General features: G+C 53.9%; 1 protein-coding gene across 1 annotated transcript in view; it reads left to right on the forward strand.

Moving 5' to 3' along the window:
• The window catches only part of COL22A1 (collagen type XXII alpha 1 chain), a 242,723-nt gene that overhangs the window by 142,532 nt on the left and 87,842 nt on the right, over positions 1-12,349 (forward strand). The window contains exons 27-33 of the mRNA XM_036831041.1: positions 673-714; positions 1,274-1,318; positions 1,776-1,829; positions 4,982-5,023; positions 10,779-10,832; positions 11,113-11,166; positions 11,945-11,998. Of these exons, the coding sequence (XP_036686936.1) occupies positions 673-714; positions 1,274-1,318; positions 1,776-1,829; positions 4,982-5,023; positions 10,779-10,832; positions 11,113-11,166; positions 11,945-11,998 (345 nt within the window). The remainder of the gene's footprint in view (positions 1-672; positions 715-1,273; positions 1,319-1,775; positions 1,830-4,981; positions 5,024-10,778; positions 10,833-11,112; positions 11,167-11,944; positions 11,999-12,349) is intronic.

Raw genomic sequence — 12,349 nt, forward strand, 5'->3', positions numbered from 1 at the left:
TCCTTTAACGTGACCACAAAATGCTCATCGGGAACGAAACTTCATCCAAGCTACTGGAACCAGTGTATCCCTGCTGGGGGCTTGCTTTCGATATAAGTTTGCATGTTTAACAGCATTTCACCCAAGACTGGCCTTCATTGTAACACACCATGCGTGAGGGAAATAGACCTCGCACCTGCCCACGGGCTCCTCCTCGGGCGCCTCTGTTTACCAGTGAGTCTGCACGACAGCCTCGGAACGGCCCGTCAGCTCGGACAGGTTCATCAACGGCTTCTCCATCACCGGACCCGGCCTGCGGTCTGGGTTTCCCTGAAGGGCCACAGAACTCAGAGGTGGGGGGGCTCTGGGACTCACAGATTTCGGCTCCTCGTTGTTTTGAACTGTGAGTGTTTAGATTCAGGACGAGTGGATTCAACCTGTTGAAATGCTGTCAGGGCAACTCCACAAGCTGTTTCTTTTGAGGGAAGCAAAAGACAATGTGCGGGAGTGTGGACGCCCTCTCTGCAGAAATGCTAACCACTCGGGTCTTCAGAGCCTGTGGCGCTTGTGCTGCTCGTGTGAGAGTCAAGGGTTGTGGCTGACGGGGCTCTGGGGGTGTGGGACCAGCTGGGACGACAGCCACCTCTGTAATGCGAGTGGAAGATGATGGGGTGTCTGTTATTTTATCTCCAGGGAGCTGGGGAGCAGGGCCTGGCCGGCCGACCTGGAGACAAGGTCTGTTCTACCTCCATTCATGCAGTGCGTTCGTTTGTTAGTATGCGCTACGCCTTGTGTCAGTCAGTTGTCTCCCTGGAGCTCACGACATTCCCGTCGTGCACTCATTTACTTACCCCGTGACGGTCGGCATGTCCTACGCACCTGTCGCTGTGGTGGGTACTGGGGTCACCACCACTGGCCAAGAGCAGTTGAACAGGTGCAGCGAGTGGTGCCGTGCAGGTGAGGGGGGGCAGAGGAGTCCTCTCGCTCAGACTTGGGGAATGTTGGGAGAGGTGGCCAGGAGGTGACATCGTGGCTGATCCAGAGGAATGAGGAGTCAGACAGCAAGAGAGGCGAAACAAGGGTTCCCGGGAGAGAGAGTAGCAAAGTGCGGACCACGTGGGGACTCCCCATGAGCAGACTCTCTAGAACTTGCTTTCCACGTTACCCCCACTAAGCCGAGGTGTCTGGGGGGCCGGACGGCAGGCAGTAGAGAGCACAGTTCCCTCACCCTGGACCACGGGAGAGCCCCCTTGCTGAGACCCCACTGAACAGGGACGCTGTGTTCTTTCCACAGGGAGAGGCAGGGCTCCCAGGCGTGAGGGGAGAGAAAGGAGAACAGGTGAGTGGCGGCAGTGTCTTCCCACAGGGCCACGTGCCTGTGCCCGAGGAGGGAAGCCCCCTTTGCAGTCTTCGACCCTTGGGGGATGGGTGCTGATTCAGGCTGGGATTAGAGCGTATTTCCTCGGTGTTTATGGAAGAGAAAAGGAAGGGGATCGGGCCACTCTAGTCTGTGGGCTGGAACAAAAGGACAGTGGCTGCGGGATCTCTCTGAAAAGGGTGGAGCAGCTTCAGATGAAATTTATGGGAACGGTTGGGGCTGTTATCTGTCAGGTGCAGAATTCGGTGCTTCACACGCAACTGACAGGCTGTCCCTTGAACTTGGTCTTCACCACGGCAGGGCAGGTTGGAAAGAAAGAAACAATACTTTTCCCAAGGTCCCCTTGCTCTCACCTGGAAGAGGTGGCCATTACCCTCAGGTGAGTGCTAATGTTTCCTAATTTTATCTTTCTCTGTAGGGAGAGAAAGGGGAACTGGGACTCCCGGGACCGAAAGGTGACCGAGGTGCACAGGTAGGAGCTTCTGCTGTTGTCCTGGTCATCCGGTCCATGAGTCGCAGAACCTCCCTCTGTCGTTGATGTGCGTCGCCTGCAGTTCAGTGGAGAGGGCAACTCCTTGGAGTCAGAGTGGTGGCCTGGCTTCAGTCCTGGTTCTACGCGGTGTGTGGTTCTGAGCATCTTATCCGACCTCCTTGTGCCTCCCTTGCCGCCTCCCTTGTGTGATGCTGACACAAGCCGAATCCGCGGGCAGGTGGTACCAGGAGCCCTCACGGATACTGAAATCGGTGGATGCTCGAGTCTGTTCTGTGAAATGGTGGAGAGTAATGAATACAGTCAGCCTTCAGGAGCCTGCCCGCGGGGGTCGGGGCCCACTGTGCACCAGGATCGTGGGAAGCACTGCACGTGTAGTGACTTAGGTGACACTCGTGACAACCGGAGAGGGGTCATGTTATCAGCAACACCCCCAGTTTATAAAGGAGGAAACTGAGGCACAGAAAGGCCAAGCCGCTTTCCCAGGGCTGCGTGAATGGAGGACGGTGGAGTCAAGACCTGACCTCAGTCTGGGCCCTCCGTCCTGGCTCTGACCAGGTCCACCCACACCTCACACCAGCCTGGCCCAAGGGGAACCTGAGGAGTGGCCACGACCCCCCAGGGGGCCCTGGTGCCCCTCTCCGGCACAGTGCTGTCACCTTGTTCTCCCAAGTTTGCACGCTCTTCCCCTCCAAGGTCCTGCTATCGACCTTTCTCAACTCCCATCCCCTCTCTCTCGGGCTGAAGGCTGAGGGCTTTGTTCTGGACAGACCTGCGATCTATAAATAGAGATCCTGGAATGGAAAGAGCTTTGGTGGGTAAGCCATTCAGGCCTGCTGCTCTCCTGGATTTTTCAGAAGTGCAGTTTTTATTTGAGAAACTCATTTCCAGGATGCAGAGGACTCAGCGAGACCATTAAGCCCGTTTTATTGATTTGGCAGAATTGTCAGAGCCACAGCAGAATCACGTTCAAGCTTCCGAACAATCTGGCCTGCTTTTCTTTTCCCCTAGAGAAATATGTAATAATAGACAATTCTGGTCAAAAAAAAATCTAAAATAAGACATTCAGGCAACATTGCCCCCTTCTGACTGTGCCTTGAGCATCCCTGCCTCAGTTCTCTGGTCCACTTTCTCCCCACCAGCCACTGTGAGAGTTTTGACCCCAGGGCATCTCGGAAAGTAGGGTGATAATTCCTCTGTGTCAGCTAGGGCTCAGCTGGGATGGGAACCCAGGCCGGGCACATCAACTACAGAACTCAAAGACCCTTCTCCAGCCAAGCATCTTCCTCTACGTCAGAGAGCTGCCTGGGCTCTGCCCCACTGGCCCACTGGCCCTTCCTTCACCCTGCAGCCCTGGGGGTGGGGGAGGCTTTTCCAGAAAGGTGGCCTTGAGGCTCTCGGGGTTAGAGACGCCCTCCAACCCTCTTCTTGTTTATGTCTATTCATACGTTCCACTGGGACACACTCAGCTTTGGTCATTTGGACTTTTTAATGGAGGGTAAATTGGTTTGGATGAGATTGGTTTTGGAGCACGAGGTCGACAGTGTCAAGAAGAGAATCGGGTAAACTCGGGTAATGCAAATAGCGCTGAGAAAGGGTTTTTCTCTCTGAAGCTTCTGGAACTTTAGTCAGGGAAATGCTGCACAGTGAGTAGTTCAGGGCTTGGATTCTGAGTTTAAAACCAGCCTGTGCCATCTGCTGGCTGTGTGACTTTGGGCAGGTGAACGAGTGTGGTTGCTTCCGTGGAATGGGAATACGGAAGCATCTCTGTCACAGGCATTTAGGCGGAGATTAGAGGCGTTAAGGCCTGTAGAAAAGTAAGTCGTACCTGCAGTTAAATCCTATATAACCATAGAAATAATCATAGAAGACAGTATAACTACATTTTATTATCATATTATTATTGTTATTAAGAGCAGCCTTGCCTCTCTCTAAGCCAACTTTATTCATTCATTTGTCCGCTAATAACCATGAGTGGACCCAGGCCTGCCACAGGCCTGACCCTGGGCTGCTCGGAACACACCTGGGCCTCGACATCCATGTCCTGACACCATCGTGGCTCACATGGAATGATGGGCTTTGGGGACCGCACCTCCTGGTGGAGTAGCCAGTGACCTCTTTTCCTCGGGGCAAATGTAATAACAATTTCCTCCTCAGTGGGCCCTCGCTGACGATCTCAGTCAGCCCCCAGATGATACTGTGAGCTGGATGTACTATTGTCGTTATTTTGCACAGAGGAAGACGAGCCGACAGAAGTAAAATAACATATATGAAATGGTAGAGTTAGGTTTCAAGCTCAGGTGATCCAACTCCCAAGCCTGTGCTGTTTACAGGAATGTTATAGTCACCCGTCAGGCCCCTGAAAAGAGCCTGTCCCCTTCGAAGAGGGTGGGGCAGGGCCCAGGGGAGTTTCTAAGGGCGCTCAAGCCCTTGGGCTCCAGCGCACAGTGTGGACAGGTTTGCTGCTGCAGCACGGTTATGGCTGCGGCAGGTGGGAAATCACATAAATGTCGTCAACAGGAAGGTGGATTGTGTCCATTTTATTACCTTCATTGGTTTATTAGTTCTGTCTCTCCTTTGTTTTATTTTAGTGATTGCTTTAAAGTTTACAGTAGACATCTTTAACTTACCACAATTAAATCTTTAGGTGCTATTATACCACTTCATATATAAATATACGAACCATAGAACAGTATATCTTCATTTCTCCCTTTTAGCTTTTGTGCCATTGTTGTCATACATTTTACTTCTACCTGTGTTTTAACACCTATAGTACATTGTTATTGTTTTTGCTTTAAACAATTGGTTATCTGTTAAAGGCTTAAATAAAAAAGAAGTATTTTATACTTTAAAAAAAAGACGGATCATGGATCACTTTACTTCCATGTGCACCATGGAATAGTATATAGTGATATAAACGATCTACAGCTACACATACCAGCATAGATACTCCTCAAAATAAAGTTCTGATATGTCTGAAGTATTTTATAATTTGGACTCTATCTATCTATCTATCTATCTATCTATCAAGGTAGATGTGGGGTGGGTGATTCTGTTGTCTTGGGAAAGGTATCCCAGGATAGGCAGAGTTGGCAGAGGGTTAATGGTAATTTATTTTCCATTTCTTCACCTAGGGTGAAACGGGTCCAGCAGGCCCCCCGGGATTACCTGGAACTGTAAGTTACTCTGCTTGTAACCCTTTCTCCTTCTGCACACATACCACTTAGTTATAAATATCTCTTTAAGGGAGTTTGTCAATAGCCAGACCTATCCCTAGGTCCTGGAATCCAAAAATGCATAAGCTTCACTAGGAACCACCTTGTGCTTACTGATTTATCTCACTCAGCAAGCACAGTCACTGTTTATTAGACCACCGGCTAGACACGAGCATCCATGCCCACCCCTTGCCTGTGGGGAAACAGAGGTCCAGAGACAAGAAGCAGTTTGTCCAGGGTAAGACTACAGCACAGACATACAGCCATGACTCATGCTTCTACCCTTCGCATGTCTGAGGGTGGGCGTTGTGAGTTCGGGATGAGTAGTGAGTAACAGCGTGGGCTTTGGAGCCAGAAAAAAAGTGGGTTTGAATCCTGGCTGTGCCATTCACCAGCACTGCGGTCTTAGACATGTTATTTAGTGTCGAAAAGACTTGGTCTTCTCATCTGTTAAGAAAAAATGTTATACCTAGCTATCTTGTACGTTTGTAGTGAAAATTAACTGAAATAATACAAGGTACATCGCACAGTTTCTGGTACATAATAAATACTAAATAAAAAAAAAACGAAGGCTATATAAATATGCAAATATAGTTTGCATTTTTTTTTTCATGTGAATGTTTCTTCCCAGCCTTGCTATTCTGTGCTTTGATCGGATGATTTCGGGGGAGGTGAATATGGCTCCAGGCGCTGGCCGTGGCGGGGCACGTAGGGATTGGCCAGTTAGTAGCTACAGCAGGGGACTGCCTCGTATGGAGGGCAGGAGATGAGAGAGCCTGAACACCCAGAAATCCCATTTGCAGTGCGACAAAGATGCGTCCTCCGTGGTCTTCTGTATGTTACATCATGATGCTACCACTGTTTTCTCCCCACACACACATACATGCCCCTCAAAATGAGATGCAGCAAGTATTTCAGAATCAAATTTAGAGTCAGAACTGGCCATGTAAAATTGTTGTTTAAGACTGGTGATATTTAATGTAGGCAGGTTTGCAGGGAATGAGCACTGCCTTTTGGTGGGAGGCATATTGGTAACACTTATTTGAGAGGTTACTTGGTATTAACATATCATAAAGTGTCTGTCTAACCATTAGATTAGAGATTCCATTCCTAGGCATCTAGCCTGAAGAATTATTTGCATTGTGTGTATTTAAAAAATCACGTACAAGGATTTACATTGTGGTGTTGCTTATAATGAAAAATTACAGGCAACCTACATGACCAGAAGCAGAGAATTAACTAAACCACGGAATATGTGTATCATGGAATCCTACTTCATAAAAGTTAAACACACACACATGCACTACGCATATGGCTTTAAAAAGATGCCCATATTCAAGAAAAGTTAAGTAGAAAAACTAATTTATGAATTACAGCGTGTGTGAAGGCTAACACGGACTCCGCAGCCCACCTACGTGATGTCCAGCATTCACTGGCTGTGTGAACTTCATTAAGAAGTTTCTTTCTCTGTCCTTCAATCTTCTTACGTATAAAAGCAGGGCAAAAAACAGATAAAACTGCTTCTTTTACTGTGAGGAATATACGAGTTAATACATATCAACAACCATAAATAACAATGCTTGCTGTTCTTATTTGTATAACTCTCGTGCAAAGTTATGCATTCCTATACGTTCATAATTGCAATTGGAAATAGATACAAATGGGTCTAAAATATGCTAAACTGAAAAACAGTGGTTTCTTTTGGGGACGAGACTGGGATTTGGAGACATGGAGGGCATGATGTAGGAAATCTCCTTTTTTTCCTTCCTTGTTGAATTCATTGCGTTTTTGGACGAGCGTCCCCGATGTCCTTTTGTCCACTCACTTATATTTGAGCACCTGCTGTGCGCCAGACGTTGGCAGAGTTTGGCTGCTGTGGAGCGTAAACTGCCTCGTCAGGGAGATACACTCTAGTCACACGGCGGCCCAGACACACAGACCCTGCAGATCGTAGTAAATGCTGTCAAGGCAAAGAGCAGGGTGCATAGCAAGGGGGCCTCATTTATATTTGAGTGGTGGACGGGGGGTAGATCTTTGAAGACAGGACGTTCAAACACGAGCTCTGAAGGGTGGGCTCAGTCAGTCAGGTAAAGGAGGAGGGAAGCGCGTTCCAGGCCAGGGCAGCGGCGGGTGCGGCGGCTTTGAGATGGGAGAAAGCAGGCCGCCTGGGAAGCATTCGTGCAACGCAGAGGGACGGCCGTGCGGGGGCCAGTCCGTGGGGTCCTCAGCTGCTGGGACAGAGAGTTTGCATCAGCTGGGCTCCCTGGGCCCAGAGCCACGTCCCGCAGCCTGGCTTCCTTGTCACCTGCGTCACTGCCAGTAGCCGCTGGTGGTGAGGAGCGGAGTCTGCCGGAGGGATCCAGCGGTCCAGGCACAGCTCTGATTACTCGCATGGATTCTTCCGTTTTGGCCCCGCCGTACCCTGAGAGGAGAACGTGTCAGCCCATTTCACCGATGAGAGCAGAGAGGCTGGCGGGTGTCCGAGGTCACACAGTTTAAGGTGGAGGTGACAGGCTTTGACCTCAGGCTGCGGGACTCCAGCGCGCCCACAGCTAACCACTGTGCTTTCCGGACTTAATACCTGCTCGGGGACTTGAAAGGAGCGTGGGATCCTAACTGTCAAAACTAGTCATGGTTACAGGAGGCCTCGGGGCTGTATTCTGTTGCTCGGTGAATCTGTCAGAGGCAGGTTGTTAACGTCGATTCACGTCCTTCTCATTTCTGTGGTTTCCTTGTCAGACGTCCCTGTTCACACCGCACCCAGGGATGCCAGTAAGTGGCAGAGACTCCTCGGTGCTGCACGGTGTCCCCCAGCCTGGCTCGCGATGTCCCCGGGGGCTCTGGGAGCTGGACCCGGGCTGTGTCCTAACTCTCAGCCCCTGCGTCCCGGTCACTGCCAGGCATCTGGGCTTCCCGACCTTGTCCTGGCAGCCAGTGGGGACGGACCCTGCGAGGAACCAGCTCCAGGGTCGGACAGGAGGTTCCAGGGGCCTGGAGGCTGCCTGCCAATAGCCAAGGGCGAAGGCCAACCCCCTCTTTGGGTAAAGCTACCTCCTCACTACACAGGGAGTGGCCGGTGGTTCTGAGCAGGACAGAGTCACGTGGGCTGGCAGAAGACCAAAGGGCAGAGCAGGCAGTTCAGTGGGTGTCCGCAGTGAGGGGCCCCGGGCCTGGAGGGCCTCGAAGGGACAGGTTGAGAGGGGGCAGTTCGGAGGGCAGAGGGGACCCGGCCTGCATGGAGGTGTGGCTGGGGGAGGGACAGCTTGTGGCTTCTTGTGAAGATGAAAACACTTGACCGAAAAGGATGCTCGCCGTGGCCGCAGCCTCCAGGAACCTTTCCCTCCTCTTTCCATGAGCAGCCCCCGTGGAAATAAGCGTGTTCAGGGTCTCTTCCTGCCCTGAGGTCAGCAAACGGCCTCCTCTGGTTGCTTTGCTCTCAGGGACGTGGTTCTCCCTCTGTTAGGACTTGACCCGCTGCACCACGCGTGGCGGCGGAGGGGCTTGTGTGGAGGACCCACCTCCCTATTTCCGCTCTGAAGTAGCTGTGACTTAAGAAGCTCAAAAGGACCCTGTATCTGATGGAAAAGAACAGAGTAGAGAGAGAGAGGCTGAGTCGGTGCCAGAATCATCGCGGAAGGAGGAGGAGGATTTTGAGCTGCTTTGGAGGAGGAAGCGAGGGCGGGAGGGCCGTCACGGGGCAGTGCGGGCTGCAGAAGTGCTGGGAGACGCGGGGGAAGAGCAGGCTGGGCCTCCGGCTGGGTCTTCTCCTCTCTCAAAGGAAGGGCTGGAAGGGACAAGGCGGCAGAGCCTCAAACGCGGCAGGTGCAATGCAGGCATCGCTGTGACCGTCCCTGTGCCCAGGGATGGCCCGTGGCTCGGAGGAGTGAAGCACCTTGCAAAGGGCCTTCCTGGACTTAGCAGTTGAGACTTGGTTGTCAGCCATGAGGCCCTGGCCGAGCCCCACCGTCTTCCTCTTCCAGGACCACATCCACCTACCCGATGCCTCTGGGTCTCCCTCCCTCACGCCCACCCTGAGTCCCCAAATCTTGAGGCAGACCTGCACATCCAGCCTCTGCTTAAAGGAACTGCTCCATAAAAGATGATTTCCAAGGTGCTCCCATGGGAAGGGACTGAGAGAGAGCCAGAGGTCTGCCCAGCCTCCTCTTTGAATCCCAGTGGTGCCACCTTCCTGCAGGGTCTGAGCTGTGCAGAAACCAGGAAGTCACTTTCAGATGCAAAGCAAGGAATCTGTGTCCATAAAAAAAAAAAAAAAAAAGATTCATTGTGGATTGTTGCATGAATCCCTCTGGGGCTGCTTCATTGCCATGGTAACCGTGTTGTATTGATGGTTTTGAAAGATGTTCTTCTGTTTGATTTCTCCTTGCTCTCAGCTGTGTGCACACGGGGAGGGGCCGCGAAATTCGGAGGGGCGGCGAAGTTTGCAGCGTGATAAAGAAGGGGAATAAAGAGGGGGAGGAGGGCTGGAAGGGAAGCCCCTCTTCCTTCTGCTCCAGGATTGAGGAACCTTCTGGGGATGTCAGGGACCCCAGCTGGGGAGGCCTCGAGGTAGCGTGGTGATGGCAGTTTGTGGAGAACAGAGCAGGGGCTGTTAGATGGTGAGCAGGTCTGGAGATGTCAGAGAGGAGAAGGGAACCCATTCCTTAGCTGGAGGCGGGAGGGCCAGGCAGCCTCAGGCTTGGAGACATTGCCGTTGAGAACTTAAGTGAGGCTTTGTAACTGGTTTAGAAGCAGCCACCTCCGGAAGGCAGCCTGACTCCACCCCCTCAGCCTGCAAAGGATTCCCAGACGCCCAGCCAGCGCCCTGCGTTTGCTGAGCCCAGAGAGGGGATTTGGCTTGGCTGACATCACCAAGGGGGCATTTGGGGGAGAACGACGCTCCTGCATTCAGCATTCAGCAGCTACTGATGGGCACCTGGTGTGCACCCCTGCAGTGAAGACTCTGCCTCCTGGCTCTCAGGCCCTGGGTAGAAATGCCTTGAGCATCTTGCCTGTGAGTCCCCAGGGTCTCTCCTCTGTCCTGGCCTGACCACTCCCGGTTCCTGAGCCCGCCTCCTGCCACCCACTGTTCCTTCCCCCAGCTGGCAGAAAGCGTGTGCAGACTCCTTCCCTGTGCGTCACCCGAATCCATCCCGTAAGCCCTTTCATCTTTGCAGATTGTATCTCCAGTGACTTGTGGACCAGACAAAAGAATTTTGCAAATCCCCCGGCCCCCCACGGGAAATTTTCTAGGAGGAAACCATGCTAGAAATAAGGGTATTGTTGTCCGGTGACTGGAGCCAGAGTGCATTCTTCTGAGCTGGTGGGAAATGGAGATTCTGGAAGGAATGAGCTTGCATCTGTTGAAAACCTCGTTGCAAGAGCAACCTCATGTAATCCAGGCTCTCCGAGGTGTACTGTGCCGATTCCACTCAACAGCTGATGCAGAGGGAGTGGCGCCTCCAGCCCAGGGCCGTGCAGACACTAACTCGGGGATCAGTGATGAGCTTGGGGGAGGGCAGGCAGGAGCCTCGGGGGCAGGGTCTCCAAAATCTGCCCATGCGTGAGTAGAAAGCAGCGTGGAACCTGCAAAGGGCAGTTGCCGCCTGTGCTGGCTTCTCCTCCAACGAAAGGGGCGTGTGCAGGACAGGCAGGTCAGTGCGGTCTGACCTGAGGGCGGGCTGAGCGTGTCTGCTGTACTCTGCTTCTCCACCGACAGGGAGGACAAGGGCCCAAAGGAGAGAAGGGCAATCCCGGCGCGCCTGGGGAAGCGGTGAGTGCCCTGGGCTCTGCGCCCCGCGCCCTTGCCCCTCGCCCCTCGCCCCTCACTCTGGGCGGCTGGTTAGACGGGACGTCTGAGGGCTGAGCGGCTGCAGCTCTGAACTGCGCACAGGAGCCCCCTGAACTGAATGTGGCCCCTTCCTCCTCCCTTAGGGGTCCGAGGACGCCCCCTCTGTGGATCTCAGATTATGCCCATTGCACGTGCCCACACCTCCCCCATCTGCCCGGAGCAGGGGTGTGACCTAGTCCCTTGATAGGTTGTTTCATTTCAGGGATCACAGGGTCATCCTGGAGAACTGGGGCCTCGGGGACCCACTGGACCACCGGTAAGAAAACTGTCTGTCCACCTGTTGGCTCCTAGACCCGAAAGCCCCGCCAGCGCCTCCGTCCCTCTCTGGCCCCTCTCACCTGGCATTCCGGGAGTGTCCACCAGGGGGCACTGCCACAGTGCCTTGGGGCAGAGAGGACCTCACAAAGCGCCCCAAAATGCAGCCCCCGGGGGCGGGCCCCACCTCTGGGGCCCAGGATGTCGCTGCTCTGTGGCTGAAGTGTCGGTGTCGGTGAGCTGGGCTCCCGCCACGCTCTCCCTCCCCGACTCTGTGCAGCCAGCAGCCATGCTGGGGACCAGGGGTCCCCGAGGCTTTTCAGCTGCGGGAGGTCCCCTCCTCCCTCCCAGCCCCGATTGGCGGCTCCAGTTTACATGACACCTGTTGTGTTGTAGCATTTTGATCGCATTTCCCTCAGTTTCGGCTTCTTAACTGGCTCTCTGTTGGGCAGTTGTCCGTGTTCTCGGAGAGTTCCGTGGGAGCAGCCTGTCTGGGCTCAGATGCCACAGGCCGCGGCTGGCTGTGTGCCCTGGGCCGGCCTGTCTCTCTGAACGTTGTTCGCGTCAAGATAAAGGGTGGGTGCTGCTGTCCCGGGGTGGTGAGGACGGAGTACGATGGCAGAGGCCAGGAGCTGCGATCTCTGCACCTTTAGACCCGCTCCCGGTCCTTCAGTTCGGATCACCTAATTCTGAGGACAGAGGTGCCCTGACGTCCCCGCATGGGGCCAAGGACGGCGTTGCCTGTGGCTTCTCACCTCCCCATTTTGTTTCCCATGCAGGGTGCCAAGGGGCAGGAAGGCGCGCAGGGGCCGCCCGGAGCAGCTGGGAGCCCCGTGAGTCCTCCCGGGCCCCACAGGAGGGGGTCTGGGCGGGCTCCCAGCCCTCGGCAGAGTGTGGGGAGGGGGCCGGGAAGGCGCCGTCCACGCTGCGGGGCTGGCCGGGGCTGGAACCGCCTGAGCAGCCAGGACCGGAGACGTGCCGGCCTCTGCCACGTCCCCAGCATCCCAGGGCTTCGTCCACACGCCAGCCCCGACAGGAGTCTCCTTCTGCACACACATGGGTGGCACACACATGGACACACGCAGACGAGTTTGTCACTCTGAGAAGCACACCCACGTGCACATCCACATCCACACGTTTGGAAAGCGAGCTGCACACGCACCGCGATGCGCACACACGTATGC

This window comes from Balaenoptera musculus, chromosome 17 (assembly GCF_009873245.2).
Source record: "Balaenoptera musculus isolate JJ_BM4_2016_0621 chromosome 17, mBalMus1.pri.v3, whole genome shotgun sequence".
Classification (NCBI taxonomy): domain Eukaryota; kingdom Metazoa; phylum Chordata; class Mammalia; order Artiodactyla; family Balaenopteridae; genus Balaenoptera; species Balaenoptera musculus.